A 26,311-nucleotide genomic window follows, 5' to 3' on the forward strand; every position below is an offset into this window, starting at 1 on the left:
TTGTGTCTCTAAAACTATTTCTGTCTCCCGTGAACAGAACATGCAAGGGTTGTAACCCAGCAGTGCAGTTCATAGCATCTAATTTCAAATCCCTTTGATTTTCACCTGGATGAACTTTTAGGTGTGACTGAGCTTGCCCTGCGGCTTCATCACTAGGCATAGGAGTGAAGTCTGGATCTTTGAGCTGAATGGCATTTTCTTTGCTCTTGGAAGCAGGGCAGAGGAAAGGAGAACTTGTATAACTCATATTTCTGACTAACAAAATCAACATAGACTGTATTTAATTATTTTATAATACTATGCATATAACACTTTCATACCTTATGTTACCTGTGATATTTTATACCCTCCAGCAGGTGCTGCTGCATCCTGAGAATGTTTTCTTTGAGGAGGGGAAAAAAAATCCAAGCAGTCATTTAACTGTATGCAGCTRTGCACTATGAAACTGTACTTTGCTCTTCGTTTTGCTCTGAAGGAGACATGGGTAGGTCTGTATTATTTTCTTCCTTAAGTGATTTGCCAGCAGAGTGACTAGGAAAGGAATTTTTACGATGTCAGAATATGAATCCTGCCATGTATGCAAGTTTTTAAGGTCAGTGGCAGTTCCTTATCAAGGTCGTGTTCAAAGTTGAACATATACACATCTAAATGAATTTGTATTTCTACAAAATAAGAAGAAATGCAAGTATTTTCTTATTCTTAAAGTAGAAATGTTTCCTGAAAATGTAAAGCCATGAAAGTTTCTAATAAGCTCTTCTGTTTTTCCACTTACTTAGTGTCTCTTCCGTGTAGTAACAGGTGGTAGACTGTGTACTGAAAAACAAAAGCACAGCAACTTGTAGGTCTATGGACTGAGACAGGTCCCTTTTTTGGGAGGCAGCATTTTCTAAGCTCTGAGCTATATGTGGAAAAGGTGCTTCAAACTCAAAAATCTTTAAAGTTGTTATTAAAAATAAAGTTTCTTTTCGTTTCTGAGAGAAAAAAACAGCTTTCTCATTTACCTTTCTTTCACCTGTGATGTGAAATTTGGAAGCTGAGGGTRGATTACTGTTGGTTGGAGGACTCTGGTTGAGTGGGAGATTCACATAAGAGAGGCTCTCCATATTTCCATRATATTTCTCTCTCCTGGCCATGCAGAAGGGAGCCTACTGTATGTGCGGGAACGACAGCAGGCCTCATAGTGGCAAAACCTCTTAAAGCCTGTCACTTGCTATACGATTATGCAGAAGCTCCCACAGTGCTGCTCTGTGCAGTTGTTTGCTCTGGAGTCCTAGAATCACAGAATGGTTAAGGTTGGAAGGGACCTCTAGAGATCATCCAGTCCAACCTCCCTGCTCAAGCAGGGACACCCAGAGCACGGGACACAGGGTGACATCCAGGCGGGTTTTGAAGACCTCCAGAGAAGGAGACTCCACAACCTCCCCTGGGTAGCCTGTTCCAGGGCTCTGTCACCCTCACAGTGAAGAAGTTCCTCCTCACATGAAGATGGAACTGCCTGTGTGGCAATTTACACCCATTACCCCTAGTCCTGCCACTGACCACCAATGAGAAGAGTTTGGCCCCCTCCTCCTTACATTCCCCCTTCAGGTACTTACACATATTGATCAGATTCCCTCTCAGCCTTCTCTTCTCCAGAGAAAACAGGCCCAACTCACTCAGTCTCTCCTTGTAGGAGAGATGCTCCAATCCCTTAATCATCTTTGTTGCCCTCTGCTGGACACTCTCGAGAAGCTCCACGTCCCTCTTATACTGGGGAGCCCAGAACTGCACACAGTACTCCAGGTGYGGCCTCACCAGAGCTGAGKAGAGGGGTAGGATCCCCTCCCTTGACCTGCTGGCAACRCTCCTCCTGATGCAGCCAGGATCCCATTGGCCTTCTTGGCCATGAGGGCACACTGCTCACTCATGGTTAACTTGGTGTCAACCAGGATTCCCAGGTCCCTCTCCGTGGAGCTKCTTTCCAGCAGGTTGACCCCTAATCTGTGCTGGTGTCCAGGGTTATTCCTCCCCAGGTGCAGGACCCTKCACTTGTTCTTGTTGAACCTCAGGAGGTTCCTCTCTGCCCAGCTCTCCAGCCTGTCCAGGTCCCTCTGGATGGCAGCACAGCCCTCCAGAGTGTCAGCCACTCCACCCAGCTTGGTATCGTCTGCAAACTTGCTCAGGGTGCACCCTGTGCCCTCATCCAAGTCATTGATGAACAAGTTGAACACCACTGGGCCCAGTGGGGGGGATCGCTGGTGGGGATCAGGCCACAGGCCTTGGGGGACACCACTGGCCACAGGCCTCCAACTGGACTCAGCCTTATTTATCACCACCCTTTSAGCTCTGTCATCCAGCCAGTTCTCAATCCACCTCAATGTCCACACATCTAACCCACCCTTCGGGAGCTTTCCTATGATAATGTTATGGGAGACTGTGTCAAAAGCCTTGCTGATGTCAAGGTAGGGAACATCCATTGTTCTCCCATTGTCCAGCCAGCCAGTCGTCCTATCATAGAAGGCTATCAGGTTCATCAAACACAACTTGCCTTTGGTGAGTCTATGCTRACTACTCCTCATTAGCTTCTTTTCCTTGACATGCCTAGAGATACTCTCTAGGATGAGCTGCTCCATCACCTTTCCAGGCACGGAGGTGAGGCTGACTGGCCTGTTGTTTCCTGGCTCCTCCCTCTTGACCTTTTTGAAGACTGCAGTGCTTTTGGCTCTCTCCCAGTCCTCCAGCACCTCCTCTGCTCTTCATGACCTCTCAAAGATGATATAGAGCAGCTGAGCAGCTGAGGGGATTGCCTCTCTTTATATCACAGAGTTTCACACAATCCTTTATTTTAAATTTCACTCTGTCTGCTCTCTGGCAATTTCACATTCTCAGTAGGAAACTGAATTTGTCCAGGAGAGTGTTCTCAGGTGTCCAGGTTTCTACTGGGAGCTATGCAGAAAGGGAATGCCATAAAATCCCAGGTTAGGCAATAGTCAGATTTTTATAACAGATTTTTCYCCCTAAAACCACTAAAACAGTGGTATTGATTTTGAATGCTATCTGTAAGTCAGGTCATATATTGTACACTTCAAAATCTCTTATGTAGTATTTCCATTTAAAGAATTGTGTCTGCCTTGTATCTTCAAAATGTGAAGAGTAAAGGTTCTGTTTGCTGATGTACATCTGTGCTGGGCAAGATTGTGTGGGTCATAATACTTGAAATTGCATCTCAGCTATATATCCTTGTAGTTCTGTTTTAGAGAGTTAGTCTTGAAAGTTTATAAGGATTTTAAATGAACCCTCACCTCAGCATGATCAGATATGAGGAAGAACTTCTTCACTGTGAGGGTGACAGAGCCTTGGAACAGGCTGCCCAGGGAGGTTGTGGAGTCTCCTTCTCTGGAGATCTTCCAAACCCGCCTGGATGTCACCCTGTGCCCCGTGCTCTGGGTGTCCCTGCTTGAGCAGGGAGGTTGGACTGGATGATCTCTAGAGGTCCCTTCCAACCTTAACCATTCTGTGATTCTGTGATAAGTCAGGAAGAAAAAAAAATTCTTTTGGCTCAAAAATGAGAAATTAAACCTAGTTAAAATTTAAACATTTCAATAATAACCTACATAAAACTTTTGCAGTAAACATAGGTAAAAGTCTTTAGTCAGTAGGAGCTGAAGTTGTCGTAATTTTCCTAAATTCAGAATTAGATCTTCAATGCATTTAATCTCCTTTGATTTCAGAGGCTCTGGAGTGCATGTGCCTTTTTAGAGGACAGTTCATCTTATTCCAGACTTCGTGGTGTTTGTCTTCTTCAGATTCATTACAGATTCTCCTCTCTCTCTTCATTCATTAGTGAGAAGGAACTAGGAAGTGGTCGTGTAGAGAAGGGAGTCCTGGTGGACAAAAACTTAATCGTGAGCCACTAGTTTGCCCTTGGGGCCAACAGGGCTAATGGTAGCCTGAGAGAGCTGGGCCTGTTTAGCCCAGTCTGAGAAAGACCAGTGAACACAAACACCTTATGGGTGGGTGTCAAGAGGATGGGACCTGACTATTTTCACTAGTGCYCTGCATTAGGGCAAAAGGCAACTGCCACAAACTGAAACGCAGGCAGTTCAGTCTGAATATGAGGAAAAACTTCCTGTGAGGGTGACAGAGCACTGGAACAGGTAGCCCAGAGAGGCTGTGGGGTCTCCTTCTCTGGAGGTGTTAAGAAGTCTCCTTACCACAGTCCYCTGCAGTGTGCTCCTGGTGACCTTGCTTATGCTGAGGGTTGGACTAGAGRCTCTATAGGGGCYTCTTCCAACCTCAACCATTCTGTGACTCTGATTTTTTTTAAATGACCATTGTTTGGTAAGGAACCACTGAAACACTGCAGGTTATTTGTCCTGGTGCAGGTTATTTGCCTTTCTTGAAGTGTGTTGTGAAAATAAATATAATGAAGTTTATATTCCCACCTTTATATACAAAACGTACTCAAAGTTTCCAGTAAAATTACTTTTAACTTCCTGTGAAATAATATATATATTATATATATATATTACTGCATCTTTCTAGTGTTGATAAGATGTTTCAGCCATTTTTCATTATAATTGGCCAGGATATAGCTGGAAGAACAAAAAGTGATTGTAGAACCGAAGATAAAGTTACCAGTAGTCTGATCAAGAAAGGGGTTAAAAGTGAGACAGCCTATCTCTTATTTCAGCGGAAGTATAGTTGTTGATTTAAAAGTCTGTAAATGATTGTTGGAGATCTGTCATGTGTAGCAGTGCACCGAAAACGTGTACCACAAACTCTGCTTCCTCCTAGACAGAGTTTATCTGTCAACACCCCACTTTAGTTGTAGTCTTTTAGGGTACCAGAAGGCAGGCAAAACTCACCAGCCGCTAATCATGGAAAATAAGAACTTTACAAATGTTAATCAAAATGTTAACACCAATATCTATGAAATTCCAGAGTCTGAGGAGGACAAAGAGGATCTCCTTAATGGTCATGTCCGTGAAGATTTAGCATCTCCTTCTTCCCCGACTACCAATGCAGAGAGCATGGACCTAGATGAAGAGACCCCAGAAGACAGTCGCAGTAATTCTGTGGCCTCTCAGCATGTGCTCGATGGGGAGGACGGCTCTTCTTCATCTCACCATGGTGCTGAAGACTACCARTACCAGGAGGAGATGGATCTGATGAGCCCAAGTCAGGAAGATAAACATGTAGGAGGCAGGATGTTTGAGAATGGCATGCTTTCTCCTACAAGTTTCCATATGAACTCTCAGCATGGGATTGAGGAGGAGGATGGTTCTTCTTCATCTCACCATGGTGCTGAAGACTATCAATACCAGGAGGAGATGGATCTGATGAGCCCAAGTCAGGAAGATAAACACGTAAGGGAGAGGATGTTTGAGAACAGCATGCTTTTGCCTACAAGTTTCCAGTTGCGTCGGAGCCAAAGCACTTCTTCCAACTCTGCAGCTTCCATCAAGTTCCCCCTGAACAATAATCTGGGAGAAACAGACAACTTTCAGGAGGACTATGAGATACACATGTTTGTAAAGGTAAGAGCTTGTGTGCTTCTATCTATACACTAATTTTAAACCCCATGTCAATCAGTGTGACCTCCAGACTTGTAAAATAGAGCTACCAAGAAGCTTTGTTCCCATCTCTGCTGCCTGCACACTGCAGTAGACTAAACTCATCACTTAATCCTTGTGCACCTTATGGCACGGAGGGAAAAGGCTGCGTGGTGTGGAAATGCCTGAGAATTATTTTTAATCCAACTGGAAGCTGGAAGCACACTGCAAGTATTCTATTTGTTACTGCACCTCACTTATTTTGTAAAATCACCTTACTGCTACAGATAGACTACTTCTGCTAACTGAASTGGTTTAATTACAGCTGGTTTTAAGTATCTTTCTGTTTCACTTACCTTCTAGTTCAAGTAAGATATACTTAAATATATGAGAAAGTGCTTCACACTAACTCAAGACGTTGGAGAGGTTAAGTTCTTAAACCATAAAACACCTGTATTCTTAAATAAACATTACGCTTCCCTTCATAAAAGTTCTTGTATTCAACCATTCTCAGTATTTATAAAGATGTAAGATGAACTTGACAGTTCCTCCTTTTTAATTACGTAAGAACATTTTTCAAGTTTTTATCTCTCTCAAGTAGGACCTTGCACTGTAAGTAGTCTAATCTCAGCAGAGGTGTTGTGCAGTCTGCCACTTYTCAACACAAATAAGATTATCAGAACCTGCTCCTCAATTCCATAGATGTTTTGAAGGCAGAATAAGAGGTTTTCTTAAAACATGTAGTAGGAAGTGTGTTCAGCAAGATCTGCATTATGAAAATAAGTTTTTTTGAGCAACATGACGCTACAATCTTTGCACAGATGCTGATTATCTTGTATGACTTAAGTCAGATAAAATGGTTGATGGACTCTTCTAACTTCATTTAGTTTCTGTTATAAATTATGTAGCTTGGAAAACTGAGTTAAGTAAAAATGTTTATTTATTCCACTCCACTATCCACATTTACTTTTGGGATAAAAAAAGACCACTTGTAGAAGTAGCAACAAAATCTTGAAATTCTTTTCAATACATTATCAAAGTTATGTTTTGAATATTTCCTGTACATGAAAAATTAATGATATTCCTCCTTCAGTTTTCCCTTCTTTTTCTGTGATAATACTTTGTCATTGTATGGTAATTTTTGCACAAATATATTTACATTTAGATTACTGATTAAAAAAACCCCACAAGTTAGATCATTTAGCCTTACTCTGCATATGCAAATCATAAAACTTAACTTGTTTATCTTAATTTTTATGTAAATACTGCAAATCTTCTAAAAGGTGGGTATCCTTCAAGAGAGTATTTACTAGTTGCCGGGTAATGAATCATTCTGAGTCCACACTTGTTACCACAGAGGGATTTTGCTTCTGATTTCTGGAGAACTGGACTACAGTTAAAAGTTGCTGAAGTTGAATAAGCATTGTTTGCTGGCAGCTTCATAGCATTAGTTACTCAAAGGTTGTACTTTGTCTTTGAAACCATTGCATGTTCCTATTAATCATATTTATTCCTCTTTCTTTACCTTCCTTTTGTTTCAAGATAATCGTGTTCTCTCTTTCTGTGCATGAAAGATTTGTTCAGCCAGAGATGTTGTAGTTAATTTACACTTCTGGAAAGTGAGGAGAGCAGCAGCTTGAAAAGACTTTGCCTGTAAAAAAGGCTGAGGAAGTTATTTTCCTTGCTTTTGCTGTGCAGAAGAAGCTGAGTGTCTGACAGAGAAGCTTATCAGCTAGTCAAGAGAGGACCGAATACTTTGGACTCTATTCATGTTTAGTCCCATTTGCAGTTAAGATCCAAGATGTCCCTGCCTGGCTAGGGGATGAGACATGAGCTTTTCACATGATCCAGACCCTGATCTTCTTCCAGCCGGAGCTGGAAACCAGGTGGGCTAGGCAAGGACTTGCTCACATCCAGATGCTTCTATATGGGTGACTGAACTCAATCTTTATGGCTGTTTTATTTTTGAAGAGATTTCTGGGCTCTTATTTTAGTATGTTTACTTTTTATTTCATTCCTACTGCAATAAAGCATTAACGCCATAGAGAGCAGAGACAGATTTGCTATCTTTAATTATCTACAGAGAGCAAAAGTCAGCCTATAAAACAGAAGGTATTAGAGTAATATATAACAAGAATTGTGAAATAAAAGGAGACTTCTTTGTGACTGCATTCCTTTCTTTTCTTTGGATCTTGTCTTTGGATTTCCCTGCCTGTTCCTCATTCCCATGCCTGCTTTCTGGCTGTACTTGTTCCTCTGAGGTAGTGTCATGTTTCTTGGAGGACTAGTTCGAAGCTGTGACCATCCTCTGTTGGATTTGACCTCTTTGGCAGACATGAACAATGACAGCAGGACCTTCTGTTGTGCACAGTGGTCATGTTGACATCTCTACCACTGCCTACACCTTCCTTTGGTTTTAGTACTACTAAGTCTCTCTGCATAGCTGGAAGTAATAGTGTCTGACAGAGATGTCGAGATGGCTGCTGGCTGGAAGGCAGAAGGAAGTGGGAAGTGAAAATGGCAGCTAATGTACAGCGTAGTTGTCTRGTTACAACACATTGCCCAGAAGAGAAATTGAACTCTGCTACTCTGGTAATACTTGTAAGTGCTACGGCCTTAGGACCACAGTTTCACTCAAACTCAATGAACTTTTATGCAGCTCATTCTTTGTTATTAGGCACCAAGAAAATATCTAAATCATGGAGACTTATCTTTCACTGCATCTCAGTGCTCTGTAGTTAGGTCATCCTCAGTGGACTATTTCTGGAGGTACCTAAAGAATTTTGGCTATTTAACAAAGAATTCACTGTACCTTTAGGTGCAGAATAGAGCAGGCACCAACATGGAAACATTTGTGTGAATCCAGCTTGTCCAGACTTGTTACAGGCAYCTTAATGCCCATTTACACTGTACTTTCTTCAAACAAAAGCCTTTGAAACTGTACAGAAATATGACCAATGCACAGCTATGTTAGTGCACAGGGCACCTTGACCTAACTCCAACTCTTGCCCAGATGTCCAACTTTTTCACTTCTGTTTTATTGTCTTTTTTTTAGTAGCATGTTTGTTCTGCAAGCTGAATTTCCCTTCAGTCTTTGCTTTTCTAGGCTAAACAAATTCGGTTCCTTCAGCCTTTTGAACTTAAAGTTACAATTTCTAGGCTTTCAGTTGTCTGGGGAGGGAAGATTGACTCCAGTTAATTTATGAATTCTCTCTCCAGTTAATTTATGAATTCTCTCTCTCCAGTTAATTTATGAAACATATAAACTGGAGATAAAGTGATTTACAAATACAGGCAGCATATTTACCAATGGCAGTAAAAAATATTATAAAATTGCCTTTTCCTATTGATTATCTGCCCAGCTCCCTAGTTACAACTCATTGTTTTGGCATATTTCTTCATCCTTTAGTAGTTTTGTTTAGAATTACAATGTTCGTCTTTTAATCCCAATGTTTTCTCAGTAAATGTGTCAAATGTTTCAGTAATGATCTAGACCATTCCCTGAAATGATTATTTGCCTTGTGTGCAAGCAGCTGTAATGCAATACTGTTGTTGCACAGTTTGCATGTACAGTTAAGAACACTGAGTATCTCTTAGTGATATGATCTGAYTCTGATCATTTGTCATCAAAAACAGAGCACTGTTGAAGACAGAGAATTACAGTGGTGGAAATCCAGTGTAAAGGATACTCTTAGCAAGACCTTCTCTACTAACTCAGAAAATAGAGGCCCATCTGTAATAAATCTGCACTGTGCTATGTATGTAATACAACTTTATTGCTCCTTTATAGAGTCCACCATGAGTAAGAGACTGGTAATCTTCTAGGTCTTAACATYGAAGCTTAGTAGCTCTGTAACTCCTGTGTCTGAGGAAGAAAATGGGGTTGTTAAGTCTCTTCATAGCTTGATTTACACTCATCTGAATTTTTCTGCGTGCGTGTGTGGTTGAAAAGATTAGCAAATGGCAATGCCACAGATAACAYGCGCTTCCCACTTCCCAGACTATCAGCCCTGAGCAGAATGTGTGTTTTAGCAGCAGGGCTTAKCAGTTTGCTTAATCGGTTGGATACAAAGGGTAAAAGGTGGTGGTGCTCCTGACCTCTGCTCAATATGCGCCTTGTTCAGGCACTTTTCCTGCCTCTGGAAAGGCKGCATGAGTCAAGGAGCAGGTGCCACCTTCAGCTTTGGGCTCCAGCAAGGACTATGCCTTGGCATAGCCCAGTAACGTAGCAACAGCTTGAGAATTCAGAGCTGTATTGTCTAGGAAATTGCTACTCCTCACTGATTGCAGTGAGAGCAAATACAATCCAAATATGTAGGTCATGCCAAGAGAAAACAGGATTTTTTTATATATATTTTTCTTTTTTTCTTTTCCCTTTGACTCCCTCTTTGCTTCTTTGAAAATAACATTTTTACCCCAGCCTGTTTTGTGCTTTTCTTTTGACAGATGGGAGTTTCTTTCATTAGATTTTAGAGGAGAAAAGTAATTGGAGCTGTGTACTGATTACTTTCTGAATTGATTACTTTCTTGCTCATAGTGTTACTAACAACTTACCTATGTGGCAATCCTGACAGCTGTTAAATGTTTCCTGTCCAATACGGAGAGATTGATAGTAGTTTTAATTGATAAAATACATAAAGGACAGCTCCACTGAAAAGAATGTTTTACTAACACAAAGTAATAGGTAGCTCCTGCAGAGCAACTGGTAACAGCATAAATTATTTTGGAATTCTGCAGGAAAAAAGATGCTGGAGAAGGCTGCTTTCCCTCTCTGCTTCCTTGATTCGGCCCATCTGACCTCCAGCATCTCCCCTGGGTGTGCAGGCTCCTGCAACAACAACAAAAACACAATTAAAATAGTCAGTGCAATTGGATGTTGAATGATTTGACTAAGTGTAGGCATCTGCTATAGAATGAGTTTAGTTGTTATGAATAAGGACCTCACTGACCTACTCATTGCCATTTTAGACGCCTTGAAGTTTTACACCTGGCCTCCACCTACTTCTGCAAGAGGCCAGGGGCCTTCTCACTGCTGCTTACAGATTAAGGAGTTTTTCAGTTATCTTGGGCCTCTCAAATGGCCCTGGCCATCTAGGTCTAGGCAGCTGAGTTTTGCTAGAAGGGTCACCTGCAGACAACTTAAAGCAGGCTGAATCCTGCCAGTAAAGGGAGCTGCATCTCACCTGTCAACATTTTAAGTTGGTTTCACGGTGAAGCTAGTTGATGCTCAGCAAGAGTTATCTGCAACAGTGCAAACCACTTTATTGTTGGACAGTTAAGCTGTTTGCTGGATGGTCTAGCTTAATTATCTTGTACATCTTAGCCTTTTCCAAGAATGGAGACCTCAGGCAAACTTTATTTAATAGCTCCATTAGATGCTTCTTCTTTTTTATATATATATTTTTATAGTTACTTTTTTTTRTAGACACCACAGTAGAAGATAAAAGACAAATTAGTTAGAGGGATTTAGAGGGATTTCTAGGTACTAGTTAAAACAAAGAAACAAAAAAAATCCTTAAGATCTTAATTGTGAAAAGAGAATTTAACTGTTTTCTTTGAGTCTAAAACCCCCTCCTTGAAGAAAAATTTCCACCATTCTTTAACTATATTTAGCAGTATAATTAGAACTTTTCCATGTCCTTTATGCCTGTAGCTATGGTTGAGAAGGAACACCGAAACTTTTTGCTATGTTAATTTCTGTTTTTTAAATGCTTATACCTGGTAAGTGGCAAGGGTTGTGAACCCGTATGAAACTGCACTGAGGGAGTGTCAATGTTGGTGCATCTCTGATAACATTGCTAGACATTTGTGACCTTCATCAAGATGCTAATAATGCAATTAGAAATAAATGAGAAGTAAACTGGGGTGCGCAAGTCTGATTTCAGTACAGGCAATGAGTGTTTGAAAGAAGGTTTCTGATAATGCAATTAACTAAATTTCTGCTGCAGTTTCCATGCAGTCRTCTGAAAGCGCTCTCCCAGTCTCAATGGAGTGAAGTTCAGGAATACATCTTTTGAGTGAAAAATTAGTTATTTCCCTGCTTATGGGAGTATAAAACTGAGGCATAAAAAAGTAAAAATCTTTGCACACTCACCAATAACATAATGTAATTTTTTATGGTAATCTGAAGAAAATATCATAGGACTGGAGGTGACCTCCTGGCACATGAAATCAAGTCCTCTGCTGCCACCGGCAGCCCCATCGTATAATACATAATTCATAAGCTGATCAAGGACTATCTAGAAACTAATTGGCCATTACTACTCATTTGGGAAGACAGTTTCAGAATGACATTACTCTGATTCTGATGCATTGACTCCTTACTCTAATTTTAAATTATATTTATTCATGTGCAGTTAATACACCCTTGTTCTTCTGCTGACACGGTCCATTAGCTTTCATAATTTCTTTTAGGACTTTTATTGTCAGTTTAAATTTAGGCGTCCTCGGTTGTTTCGGAGCTAAGCCAGCAAATCCTCTTTGTCCTCATTTCTGCTAGTCATCATAGTAATCCCCCTCTGTTGTGCGTATTCCTTCTGCAAAGATGCCTTTTTTTCTGCAGCTGCATCCTATTTCTGGTTGCTTATGCTTTTGACTAAATATTTTGACTAAATAAGAACCAAAAAATATACATATGTTTCTTAATGTCATTAAAGATTCTTTCTAGTTTTAATATCTCTTAGGAAGAACATGCTTGTGTCATACTGTGCTTCACGCAAGCAAGCCAACTTTTCTTGTGCTTACCATTTTTTTTTTATTCACACTCTATCAAAATGGACCCTTAAGAAAGAAGATTACACCCATATTCCAGTTGTATAAAAAGAAAAAGAAAGATCTCTGTGCTTCAGTATGCCAAAAGTTGTAGTCCTTGGCCATGAAAAAGTTAAACATATGCTTAACTTTTCAGCATGGACTAACTTCCATTTCCATTTCTCACAATGATTTTTAAAGCAAATAATATATGCTTCTATCTAAATACTCTGCTGTCTTGGAAATATAGAATAGAAATAGAATAGAAGAATAGAAATTAGGACATTGTTTTTAAATGCCACTGAGTCTTTTTTGGGAAGGCCCATAGTGTTTGACTAGGAAACTACAATGACAGCCTTCACTTTAGGCAGATAGAGCAAGTTGTTAATTTAAGATGTTATCATGTAGAGAAATCATGGAAAAAAATAGATGCGGAGTGTGAAACTAAAAGAAAATAATTGGTCTATTTTGATTCCATTACCTAATGTTTCAGTTTCTCTGTTGGTGATTTCAGGGACTAAAGAAAATGAAACTTGGCAGTGCAGATGCATATTACAAAGGACTATAGGGCAGATATTTTTAATCAARTGATGCAATATGTGCCAGTGCTAATATGCTCCCTGTTCAGTGAGTCTCCTTGATGTTTCTCAACAGAAACATACTGAGGATGAAAATGTAAGCCACACAAATTATTAAGAGTATTTTACTGATTGAATGCAGACAGGATATTAGCCAGGATACGCTTATGCATACTCCTCAGATTCGGTTTGAAGGTTGTTTTGATTTGGGGATTTGTCTGTGTAAAATTTATGAAGTCTAGATTTAATGATTCCCTGTCAGACAGAAAAGTCCTTCTTGAATATGAGTCTGTAGTGCTTGCTTTTCTCTTTTGTTTCCATGTTGAGCTGGAAGCTAGTGCAGGAAAGAAATAATTCTTACCTTTGCTATAAATGACAGTTCTTAATTCTCAGAAACCATGYATTGGAATGAAGTACCCTAGGACAAAGCACTCCCTGTCCTAAGGGGATCTGTGCAGTTCACATTTCTAGCAGGCCAATGGTAGATCAACTAATAGGGGAACTTTATAACCATGTAAAAAATCTGGTCAAGGTACTATCTGAGAAAGAGCATGTGAAGAATGAGGGAGCAATTAAGCTGTTTAAACATACAGAGAGTTGTTCCCATGAGCAGGATAYCCCAGGGCATCCAATATGGTCCTACATGTTTGTGTTTAAGCAGCTTAATTCCACCATCAATTTCAAGTCCAAGGCTACTGGAAGCTGCTATATCTGTGAAAAGTTGCTAGATAAATATCCTGGGCAAGTTTCTAGTATCCAAAATGTGTAATGCTCCATGTGGCCTGTTTTTAAGAGGCACTGGCCTTTCTCCTCTTTGGTGGCTACACAAATTTGTATATATGCAACAGGACATAGTCTCTAATTACCTAGAGTATTGCTCCATAGTCATATAGCTAAAAATACCTCTGCTAAAAGCACACAGGGTTTTATGTTTGTTTGTTTGTTTTTTAAATATGCTCCTGCATGATAGCAAACTTTATGGGACTTTGCCAGGCACCTCAAATGCTCACTATTTTCACCAAATGTAAGTGGCTTGCCTATCTGCTGACTCAGTAACTTGGTCGTGGTCCTAACTGATCATTTACTTTGGTGTGCTAGTGCTTTGCTTTGTGTTAAAGAGACCATGTAACTAACAACAAAACTTGGAAACAGCAAATTCATGGTCATTTGGCTCCTCCCTGTGAGATTGCAGAGAATGAAGTTTGGACCAGGGCAGAGTTTCCTTCTGGCATTGGGAGCTGATTGGCCCTGGGCACCACAGCTGATAACAGCTAAAAATAGTAACCGTATAAAAGCGGCGAGAGCAGCACAGCTGCCTGTACATTCCCTTCTCAAATCTCAGCAAGGGAGGATATGATGTTCTTCAAGCCTTTGCAAATATGTTACTAAGAACATTCTGCTTCTTAATTCCACTTAACAATTAACTCATCAGATAAAAAACACATTGGACTGTGTGACTCACGGGGGAAGTAACTAAGTTATAATTAAAAGAAAACATTGAAGACCGGATTTTCCAAGGGTAGATTGACAGAGAGGTGGGCCCCAGCTATTTCTTTGCAACTGTGCCTGCTGAATAGCTGTGTTTTTCATATGCAAGAATATTGGATGTAGTCACATTATATCTTTATGAGGAGTGTATTTTCTGACTGTGCAATTAGAAATGTTTGTAAAAACAACCGTGTCTTTTCCTTTGATGGGGACAGTGCTGTTTGCGTTGGGCACTGAACCGTCATTGAGGAGTTCAGGACTCTATTCTCAGCTCTTCTGTGAGGGAAGACTAAGCGAGCTGGGCCCGTTTAGCCTGGAGAAGAGAAGATTGAGAGCAGATCTGATCAATATGTATGAATACCTGAGGGGAGAATGTAAAGAAGATAGCGCCACACTCTTCACGGTGGTGGCCCATGACAGGACAAAGGATAATGGGTACAAGGTGAAACACAGGCAGTTCCATCTCCACATAAGGAAGAATTTCTTTCTGTGAGGGTGACAGAGCCCTGGCACAGGCTGCCCAGGGAGGCTGTGGAGTCTCCTTCTCTGGAGGTCTTCAAATCCCGCCTGGATGCCACCCTCTACCCTGTGCTCTGGGTGTCCCTACTGGAGTAGGAAGGCTGGACTAGGAGATCTCTAGAGGTCCCTTCCAACCTTAACCATTCTGTGATTCTGTGTGATTCAGTGATTCTCTGCTCTTGATTTTGGACAGATCAGATCACTTCCTTGCATTTCTGTTCATGCATTCCTTTGCATTCCTTGCATCTGAAACACTTTGAATGAGTAAAGAAGGCAGATATTTTGAAGAACTCCCACTTTTTAAAGTCTGGAAAAAAAGACAATAAATTGAAAACAAGGTGCAGTCAGAAAAAAGGCTAGAAAGTCTTAAAAATTGCTCTAAATCTTAAAAATTGGGAGCAGTGTCAACCCTATCAATAACGAACTATTCCCACGTGTATTAATTGCACTTATTTCAAGTATTCCTCTTGATTTTATAAGGCTTTACACAATGGAATTTGCATGGGTTAATTCCCTTTCAGTTTCATTCTAGTGTGTTAATTTTTCTTGTGGCTTATAATGGGTTTATAATGTTCCGAAAGACTGAAAGACGACCATGCTATCCAATCTTCAGTTTGGATTTTATATACTTAATTATTTCGAAAGGTCACTTATAACTACCTAGTCATTTTCCCTTTCATAGAAATATTCAATTACTTTTTTTATTCATTTCTTATTTGAGAGACCGTGCATAGCAAATGAAATAATTGCGAAGGATGTCAGTTCAGCTCTTCCGTAGAATGAAATTGTCCTTTTGTCATCAAGAGAGCATAAGCAGCTGAGGTAGAAGCCCCTACACAGTGACTTGGACCCACACTGGGTATAGAGCTGAGAGCTGACCCAAGTTCTTGGCCTTATCTCTCTAAAAGTTACATTTTTTTTTTGTATAGAATGCAGCCAAGTTATGATCCAAGAGTCTCTTACTGGTGCCATCATCTAGAATGGGATTTAATCTTTTCTTAACATCATGCAATACCTATATATATTTATCAATTACTATGACATGAACAGCCATTTACTGTTTGGCCAGGACTGGACAGAAATTGCTAATGCCGAGCAAAGGCCTCAGTGGCTCATTAGCGTTTTATGAACGGATTATTAGTGTTTTATGAACAGATGAAGGTCTCTYAATGTGACCTAGTCCTTTTGTATCAGTAATTGTCATCAAGATAAGAACAGTGAGACTGAAAAGATGCCCRTGTGTGGTGACATTTCGGTGATCCATGAACTTCCTCTGTGGTATCATAGCCAGTGACCAAGGGCTGGCAGTACGTGACATACACAGTCTAGAAATCTTGGGATTTAGGGAAACGATGCAAACAAATAAGGTGAATCATCCAGCTGAGGGGAAAACTCTTACATTGTTCACTATTCCCACCAACTTCTTTCAGTAAGGAAGCATTTCTTGTAGGAAAACCACTCATCTGAGTTCAGTGACGCTTTCAGTCTGCCCTCTCCGGCTTATACTTTGAACCTTTGGGCTGCTTTTATTAGGCTTGGGCCATCCACTTTAAAGAAAGGCAAAGACTAAATGCAATAGCAGGAGAGAGGCTCACGTCTGTGTGTAGCTAACCATGTTACTTGGATTCATGCTGGTCACCTGTGTTAATTCTGCAGTGAAAAGGATCACTGAGCAAAGAAAAAATGAAAATAAAGTATAACTAAATGAAATTCAGTTGAACATTACACTGAATAAAAAAGGACATAAAAATCATACCGTTATTAAAGGAATGGTGATGTGATGAACTAAGAAAAATGAGCTTGTTCACTGCTACCTTTTTGGTAACTTCATCACAAATGTAGCAAGAGGTGAAATGAAAAATGAATGAGGGCAATTTCCTAAGAAGAAAGGAGAAATTGTACAGCTTCCTGCAAGGCTCAAGGTCATCAAGCTGCATTATTTCTTTAGCTGCTGGTATGCAGTATTACTGATGATGAGCTAGACCATAATGTATAGAGAGGTTAAAGTTTGCTGCTGAATCACACAGAGTCACAGAATGGCTGAGGTTGGAAGGGACCTCTAGAGATCATCCAGTCCAACCTTCCTGCCCCAGCAGGGACACCCAGAGCACGGGACACAGGGCGGCATCCAGGCGGGATTTGAAGACCTCCAGAGAAGGAGACTCCACAGCCTCCCTGGGCAGCCTGTTCCAGGGCTCTGTCACCCTCACAGGAAAGAAGTTCGTCTTCATATAGAGAATACAAATGTGCTGAAACCTCCTATTTCACAATGAATATATGTGGGTGTATCAAGTAGCCATAAACCACAGTCCCTCTCTTAGCCCAGTAGTACATATATGTTCTTGGGGAAACTAATCTGCTGCGCAGGGATCCATGCATGAAATCTGCTGTACAGGTAACATGACTTTATGTGACACTACTCAACTTGACTAGTGTGAAACTTGGAAACCTCAAGAAGCTGGTTTGAATCAGAAATTATTTCAAACAGAGCTGTTAGGGCTTTGCCTTTCAAAAAGATGCAAGTCAGAATACAGCAAGTAATTCCTGCTTTCAGCTAAATTGTTCAGTAAACAACAGAGTGAAGCCCAAAAATATTCAACAAAATCAGTAGCAAATATGCATTCTCCGGGCCTTATTTACTGGGAGAGATGAAAATATAGTTTGAGATCTGCATGAGATRTACATGTCATTTTGAAGCTTTTTCTGTGTGTATCAATTCCTTAAATGGGATTTGAGTTATATATTTTGTGCTGGACTTTTGCATGGGGGAGTTCACCTCCCCTTGCATGTTCTTGGTACAAACTGTAGTTAAGTTAGACTTAATTTAGGGCAAGAAGCACACCAATAAGTGATCAGAATTAATCTAAATAGAGAATTCTGCTAAGATCGATGAGTTAAGGCAAGAATATACGTTATTTACAGTCACAGACTTTTAAGCGTAATAACCTAGTTCTGTGTCAGCAGTAATTTACCAACAGTGGATACTCATCACGCTTACTTAGTTTTAATGTTTTATGTTACTGGTATATTAAGTCTAGAAGACATATAATGCCACTTATGATATCCCCTCAATACCACTTTCCAGAGCAGTTCCTGTCCTCATTGGAAAATCTTTGCTCTTAATTGAAATCCCAACTTTGGGTTGGTAGTAAAATAAAGAAATCTCTGCCTCTCTAACAAATACGACRTTAGGAGACAATTTGGTAGTTTTGMAGTGTCACTTCCCAGTGCATGTTCAGCTCTGGCTGTCTCAATATGAAAAGATAATTATTCACAATTAAATCCTTCTTATTATTGATTAGATTTTTTTTCTTGAAGTTTGTAATATGTTTTAATATTGCAGCAAAGCTTGATGCACAACAAAATTATGCTTTAAAATAATTCCATACTTTGGGAATATAATTTATCCCGTTGAACTCCTGTCGGAGTTGATTCTAGCAATGTGACATTTTGGTAAATGATGATTTTATTTAGAGACTGTCAAAACAAAAATGGTGCATTTTTATTAAGTGCACAAAGGGATCTCCTGTGAAAGGCAACTTCTGTAGTTAGTGTCTACAATGRTGGCCTAGATATCTGAGGCAAATCTCTTGATTTTTCTGAAGACTGAGAGAGTGTCATGTAGTTCAAAGGGAAATGGAAATTTCATTGTGGGTTTTATAGTTTCCTACATTTTTAAATAGATAGCACATCAGAGGTACTAGTATGCAATGATGTTAAAAGCAATTGTCAATTACAAATAACTCAGAAACTCCGAAACGTCTCTAGAAGATATTTTTTTCATAGGCTGATCAAAGAGCATGCCTGAGTCGCTGCTCAGCTGCACTTCTTGGGAGAATTTAGCAGCTAAACAACTGTTAGGCACAAAACACACACCCAAACAGCATCTACAGCAGCAGAATCAAGATTTGACTTCCTCATTTTTAATTTTTTAAGTCCACGATGGAAGCTCTCCACACTGTGACAAGCCATGTTTCTGGTTTCCAGGATAAACTTTTATTTTTTTACATTTTATTATGTTAACTTTTATTTTTTTAAAACATGCAGTGCCCGCTGTGACGGAGCAAACCAGGTAACGGTGGCAGGCGAGCGAGGCCGAGCCCTGATCCTTGCCGGCCCCCTCGCYGCCCGGTAGCGAGCGCCGTGCTAGAGTTACACACCGGCTGCTTGGCCTCTGAGTCACCTCCTCAGGGCAAATCTTTGCTGGAAGGGAGGCCCGGATCAGGCCTGTGAAAGCTGATAGTACCTCAGAGTTCACCTCCAATAAGAGGTCTTGGTGATATGGCAGGTTTTTTTTTTCTCAAGCTCTTCTTTTATTAATGGGGCGACATGGTCATATTCATTTATATACCTCATAAACCTCATTCAGTCCCTAATGTTCTCGGGTGTAACTCAAAGCCTTTGCTTTTTCTGACTTGTAAGAAAATGATAGCTTGAACTAAGACACTTATTCTCTGCAGTAAAATGAGAGTGTACTAATTATTTATCAGTATCTTACCTTTAATTTGACAGAAGAAAGAACTGATTTCATAGCACAAAATACAGTCATCTAGAGAATAACAATCATTATACTCAAAAAGGTTCCATCCAGTGTAAGCAGTAAGTCAGTTTTATATGACAGCAAAGCCATAAATGCATGAACAAACTTATGGAGTGTGTATATATATATATGTATATATGTGTGTGTGTGTGTGTGTGTGTGTGTGTGTGTATATCTCCTACTCACTGCCTCCTGCAATGTTTAACTTAAATCAAGCTTTCAGAATCCATTTTAAGAAGCACAGCATAAGAAACACACCAGGACTCTGTTTTGCTTGGAGCTGGGCATCTTCTTTAACAAAATAACTACTATTTTCTTTTCTCTTAACCCTCATGAGTGAAAAAGTAGTTAAGTGTCTCACAAAAACAAAAGGAAAGGAATAAAGGAAATGGTCCCTAGCACATCCTTTCCTACAGAATACTCTTCATTAGTATGCATTTTTTTTTTGAATTCACTTCCATCTAATTAGATATCGTATAATCAAACAGATCTGCTTCTAAGTTTTCACTTTATCAGGAGTACTTGAGAGCATGCTTAGTATTAGCAGCCATAAATTTGAAGCATGGGCTCTCTTCCAGAGATTTTACTTTGAGATTTCTGAAAATCAGAGGTAGGCTGGACTGCTGTCTCTTTGGATACTTAAAAGCACAGCTACAACACTGGGTTTGTGGTGTAGCTTTCTCACACCTAGTCTTTTGTTGCCTCAGAGCACCCTCGTTTAAGTCCTGGGTAGGAGATGAGTGCAAGATGATGTCTCATGAGTGAAAGCAGACAACTCTGCTGCCCAGAAGTATCTTGAAGCACATGGTGTCTGAGCCCTTCCATTTGAATTTGAAGAAAAACTTCTTCACTGGAACAGGCTGCCCAGAGAGGTTGTGGAATCTCCTTCTCTAGAGATCTTCCAAACCCACCTGGACGTGATCACTGCCATGTGCTCTAGGCATCCCTGCTGGAGCAGGGGGGTTGGTCGAGGTGATCTCCAGAGGTCCATTCCAAYCTCAGCCATTCTGTGACTCTGTAACTATGGTGGGATCTGTTGGACCATTGTTTCTCTAACTCAGCTTGTTACCTTGGGCTCCTTTGGTCACTGGTGGAAAAAAATAGGCACTTCCAGAGCACAAGTTTCTTCCTTCAAAAATAGACATCTAAATCGGTCAGATGAATCACCTTTTAGAAGTGCTAATCCTTTGTATGTTGATTTAAGTTAAATGTTTCGGTTTAGGATTAATGATATTTCCTCCTGACTGTTCTTCAGAGCTGTCAAGGTTTTCTTCCGGAGCTGCTGTGTGATATAAATTGTTCAAAATACTTCCCTGTGTCAAAACAGTGTTGGCAATGAGGCTGAAACTCCAGGTAACCTCAATCAAGATGACCCACTTCCCATGGCTTCCCGGAGCGACCGTTAAAGGGAAATTACACCTTCACATGAGGCACTTCAGGAGAACAAAATTTTCAGCAAAAGTAAAAGCTTATAACCGGCAGGTGATAATATATTATTTACGGAGGCATTTTAGAAATCCTGCGACTATAATTATCTTTTTGGCAGACTTCTGTAAGTGTTATATGTAACCGCAGTGCAATGCTTCTTTTTGCTGCATGTAAAGACACTTAGTCCATGTCCTTGGAAGTTTGCCTGCGTGCCTAAGAATAATTGTACTATAAATGTTTGGTAATTAATGTACCTAGTCCAAAATTGCATGTGAATTTTTGAAATCAAAGGAGTAATAACACTTAATTCTCTTATAGTTAACCTTCCAGTTATTTGAATGAGCGCTAATTAGAGCTGGAAAACCATAAGCACACTTTTACACTAATTGTGATGTTGATTATGCTGTAATTGTAGTTGCAGCAGCGTAACAAGATTTCCTTTTTTTAACCATTTCGATGGCTGACACGACACCAATTCCCATAGCGCTGGCCCAGAAAGGTGCCAAGCTGTTGGATGCTGCTTCTCTGGGTGCCAAATGCCCCGAGACCGTAGGAGGGAATTGGAGATTATCCTGGGAGCACCCAGCTAGGTAGCTTGTAGGAAAGGTGAGTGTTCAGTCACGTCCAAGCAACACTTAAAAGGCCTTGGGATGGCTGGAGTGGAAGATAGGGCTGCTCCCTGGCATGGTTGCTTGAGTTTTGTCCAGCGATGACAGCTCCTGCTTGCAGGTTGTCCCAGCCACCTCCCAGCGTGCGAGAAGGAGCCATCCCCGTTCTCAAACAGGGCCAGGCAATGGGGAAGAAAGGGKCATTGCAGGGCAGAAGGGCAAAAACGTAGCCCAGTTGGTTCCTGCAGGGCTGGGCTGCCGTGAGGAGTCCCCGGGACAAGCAGGAACAGCCAGATGTGCTCGGCAGTGACTCGCGCACCGGGAGCACCAGAATCCTTACCCAGGTCCCTCCAGCCCAGCTCGCCCTTCCTCGTGCCTTGAGGCTGTGTCAGCCCTGTGCGCTGCTGCCTGCGATGTGACCTCTGAGTCACGTAAGACACACAGGGAGAAGGAGGCAGGGCAGGTGACGGCAGCGCGGCGGTAAGAAAGAGGCCTCTTCTTAAAGGAGTTTCCTTCCATATTCCCTGCATATCATCACTTCTCCTGTTCTGTCCCCACTCTGCTATTAACACACAGAGAGACAGGTCAAGAAGCAGTTATGGGACACAAATATTTTCTCTTCCCAGGGCCTGCAGCTCTTATTTCCCRTTCTGCTCAACCCCATTCCCCATCTCCTTGGCTCTTCACCAGACCCAGAGCACCAGGGTTCTCGCTCTGTATGTCACACAGTGGTTTTCTCCTGTGCACAGCCCTRCTTTTCTGCACACTCACTGTACAAACACAACCCCTACATGTTGCTAGAGCAAAATTAGGCTCCTTTTTTTGCCCCTACCCTCCGACGCAATAAGGAYGTTAGGATCCTGAAGAGCTAAGGAGCAGGACAGGCCCCTTAAGCAGGCAAAACACGGTGGCTGTTTAAAGCAATGACACCAACCTGCTGCCAGCCTCTTCCTGCTCTCCTTTCACTAGTGCAGCAACGCAAGGGAGGGAGCAGCTGAAACAGAAAACACGGAGAGCAGAACTATTTCCTTGCTCCTGTGCTAGGTACCAGGGCTTGTCTCCTCCCCTGCGAGTCTCCACCCTCTTTTTTTTATGCCCAGGGCTATTTTGGGCTGGGAGCACTGCACTCTGACAGATGAGGATCCTGTACCGAGCACAGCAGCACTTGTTGCTCTGAGGAACTGCACAGACRCAACGGGGGCTGTTTCTCTGCTGGCTCTGTATTTTTTTTTCCTTTCTTTCTTTTTAATTAACTTGGAAACTTATTTCTGCCACTGGTGTGGAGTTTTATCCTTACGAATGATGTTTTAAAAAGCGCCGTGGGAGCCCTTGAAGAGGGAAACCCAGCTGCTGGCTGAAACGCCTTTTGCCTCTTGCTACGAGCGATCAGATTCTAGCCTTGGGGGTGGAAGATGACAGACTATGTTCCCACAAACGGGGAGGGAAAGGACCCTGAGATCGAGCTCTTTGTGAAGGTAAGTTGTTCTGTGCACCGAACCCTCGTGTAGCGCTCGGATCCGCTGGGCTCCTATTTAATAATCAAACTTTAATTTCCTGGCGCCGCGTGGAGACGGTTCTTTGACAGCCCCGTTATCTCTTGCAAACACGTTCGCGCTGCTTTGTCCTTCGTAACATTAGAATTAGATAATGCTGTTAAGGGAAAGTCGGGCTGCTTTTATTTATCTGTGAGTGCTCTCCTCGAGAGTTTGTTCTGTTATTGTTAGCCTGCTGCTGCCTGCAYGTATGACATCTCCAGTGCCAGGCTTTCCCACTGAGCATCCTGACTTTCTTTCTCATATCTGGGAAGAAGAAGGTGATGAGCTGAGCGTGATTCGGTACCTTGTCAGAGGCTGTCAGGGCTGAAGCCCTAGCAGCTCCTAAAACAAAAAGGGCTGAGTGAAGCTGGCAGCCCATTCCCTGCAAAAAGCCTATTCCTCTTTCTGAAAAATGAAAAATAAACCATTTTTTTTTACTCTGTGTTACCTCCTTCAACAGCCAATTCTTGTATACAAAAGTAACTGAAAACAGAAACCAAAAAAATGAAAACGTATAAAAATAAGTACACTTACATGATACAGTTTCAGAAAGTTTCAAATTTGGTGCATCTGTTGGTCGTGGGCTGGGGAAGTTTTTCTGTTAAAAGCTATGGCATAGTTCAAACCCATAATGACTTTATTAATAGCACTTTATGCAAACTCTGTCCCATTCAAGAGCTTAGATTTTTTGAGGCTCAGAGCGAAATTTCAAGACCTTTATGTACATCTAGGCTGAATTCTACTGTGTCCACATGAAGGCTAGGTATTTGGTCCTTCCAAGCCTGAACCAGCCCTATAAACTGACAGGATTATTATTAATATGTGGGAGTTCTATGTGCACGTGCAAATAGAGTACCAAATGACTGGGAAACAAATTCCAGCTCCTCCCTTCTGCCAGGTCCAGGGTGCATGCAGTTGCCTTGTGCTCCATGATGGATATTGGGGCTTTGAAGCTGAAATGCCAGCCACGTCCGTCGTACATATACACGGCCTYCTCATGCATTTTCCAAAACCAAGCAGTTCAAATACAACCTTTCTGAACGAGCCAGTGCAGAGATCTTTTTCCTTAACAAACAGAGAATGCACAAGACTTCTTKTTTCATAGCTGCTTGGCAGTTCCCTTTGCAAAGCTTAGTATATTAAAAGGGACCTACAGTGGTCCATATATCCTGCTGCCTTTAAGTGCAAGCTCTTTCTACAGAGGTCAGTTGAATAGAGATGTCTGTGGACCAACAAATAGGTTAGTGAGATTTTCTGGCAGTCTTGTCATCACACATGTATTCTGGAATGCAGGTCTTTAATTAGTAATTTGTGTAAGTGCCTACAATATTTTGTTAAGGCAGATATGGACACATGATGTACATGTGATGTGCTTATGGACTAGCATCAGCTGTTAAAGTGAAGGCCCTTTTCCAGATTTACTGTGTGAAAATTCCAGCACCGTAAAAGTTAGCAGCAAAATATTAATTAAATTCAATTGAGCAATGCCATCACCTGAATATTTATAGCTCCTGAAAGATCATTCTTAGTAGTCTGATTTCCTGCATAATGCAAGTTACAGGATTTCATAGAGACTCTTGCATAAAAGTCATAGTCTGTAGAGCCAGAGCAAAGSAATTAGGTGTCTGCCACCAAATTAGTATCATCCTGGAAACTTTCCATCAACGCTGAAAATTTTCAGCTCCTGAAGTTTTGGCAATGTGCCATTTAATTTAACTAAAAGTCTAAAAAGAGTTGAACACTAAAGATTCTGAGAAGAGTATAAAATTGTATGGCTCAAAAGTTAAAAAYTACATAAGAGAAGAATGTACAAAGAAAAGAAAAGCTAAAAGGTGAATRTAGGAGAATTTAAGAGATAAGAGAATTTAAGAGATCATTAATAGATGAAAACTTTGCTAGAGTAAGAAATTTAAAAGGAGAGCATGGTAGTAAAGAATAGTAAACGGGAAAGCTGACCCAGGTGAGAATCTGCAAAGAAGGCACCTCTGTCTGATTTAAGATTGGAAAAAAGAAAAAAAAAAAATGGCAATTTCTATGTGAGTACAAGGCACTGAAACAATTTGAAAACCTAAAAAATACTGGACTGCACTTGGGGACAGTTCCAATAAGAGGAGATGCTGGATCAATGGGGTCAATTGGGACAATTTCATCATTTGATTTTGTGGTCCTAATATTTCTCTCAAGGAAAAAGATTCAGACCTGTATCCTTGAATGCAAGCCAGTGAGTAAGTATAAGAGAGTAGTTGTGACCTACTGAAAAGTACATGTTCTTTAAACAGGAGCGATCCAAAAAAGATCGGTATTTCACCCACTGTAAAGTCACTGATAAAAGCAGCTTGTGTCTCAGGTAAAAAAGAAAAAAAAAAAAAAAAGAATTGTTACACAATTGCTCTATTCCCTCTTTCTGAAGAGGAGAAGCCTTAGAAAGACAAGTAGAGAGATGGTTGTAAACAAAAGAGCAGGGCTGTAACCTAATGCAGGTTCGATATCTGCGGAGCTATGCAGATCCTGCCTGCAGCACCAGCAGTAGTTTAAAACACAGATATTTAAACTATTGTGGCAGAGGCAGGTTAGGTGGTTATCACACCCATTTGTTAGCATCCCCATTGATTCCAGTGTTTTTCTAACTCTGCCCTGACCTGAATCTGTGAAATGATCTTTTTCTAAAGAGCATTTGTTTATTTTGGGATTCTTTTTTTAATCTTTTTTTTTTTTTTTTTTTTTTGGTAAAAGGGTTGCGTTCCTCTCAACACCCAAATCTGGGTCAGGATGTGAGGAGAGGAAGAGGGCAAACCTGAGGGGTGGTGAAGCCAGACGAGGAGCTGGTGCCGCTTTAATCGGGTCTGCAGTTTGTGTAGCTCTGCCCGCTGCCAACACTGACGCTCTCCAGCAGCAATTCCCTCTGTAAACTAGTTTGACAAGGAATTGGAAGGGGCTGCCAGAGGGGAGGCTTGTTCTGTGGCAGTGAGAGAAGTTGGCAGTCCCAGCTTCAAGAGGGGAACCGTCTGGAGGGAGCACTCGCGCTGTCCTTAACCCAGCTTGTTGGGTTTMATTTAATTTTAATTCTCCCGGTGCAGAGTACTTTTTAAATGCACCCTGATGGAAGGTATACACAGCTTTTTCTGGCAGTCTTTTCTACTCTCGAATATAGTGGCTAAACTGAAATGGTGCTCTTATTGGAGAGATGTTGAAAGACAGATTGTTAAAATGCATGGGGATCACTATTCCTTTTTCTTTTGCAGTGGAACAGGTGCCTGGGCACATTTCATAACTAAAATAAAATATTTACTTGTAGAAAGTTAATTTGAAGGGCAGTACATTGTAAATATGG

General features: G+C 41.0%; 1 protein-coding gene across 4 annotated transcripts in view; it reads left to right on the top strand.

The window, feature by feature from the left end:
* Positions 1 to 4,859: 4,859 nt before the first annotated feature.
* CLIC5 (chloride intracellular channel 5) overlaps positions 4,860 to 26,311 on the top strand; it is a 66,833-nt gene continuing 45,381 nt past the window's right edge. The window contains exons 1-2 of one of the 4 annotated variants that reach the window (XM_026039974.1): positions 4,860 to 5,177; positions 5,337 to 5,519. In XM_026039974.1, the coding sequence (XP_025895759.1) occupies positions 4,860 to 5,177; positions 5,337 to 5,519 (501 nt within the window). Of the gene's footprint in view, positions 5,178 to 5,240; positions 5,520 to 26,311 lie in introns of all 4 variants that reach the window. The other 3 variants (XM_026039977.1, XM_026039976.1, XM_026039975.1) reach the window with 3 other exon arrangements.

Source organism: Nothoprocta perdicaria, unplaced genomic scaffold, assembly GCF_003342845.1.
Source record: "Nothoprocta perdicaria isolate Ctin4 unplaced genomic scaffold, notPer1 scaffold_248, whole genome shotgun sequence".
Classification (NCBI taxonomy): domain Eukaryota; kingdom Metazoa; phylum Chordata; class Aves; order Tinamiformes; family Tinamidae; genus Nothoprocta; species Nothoprocta perdicaria.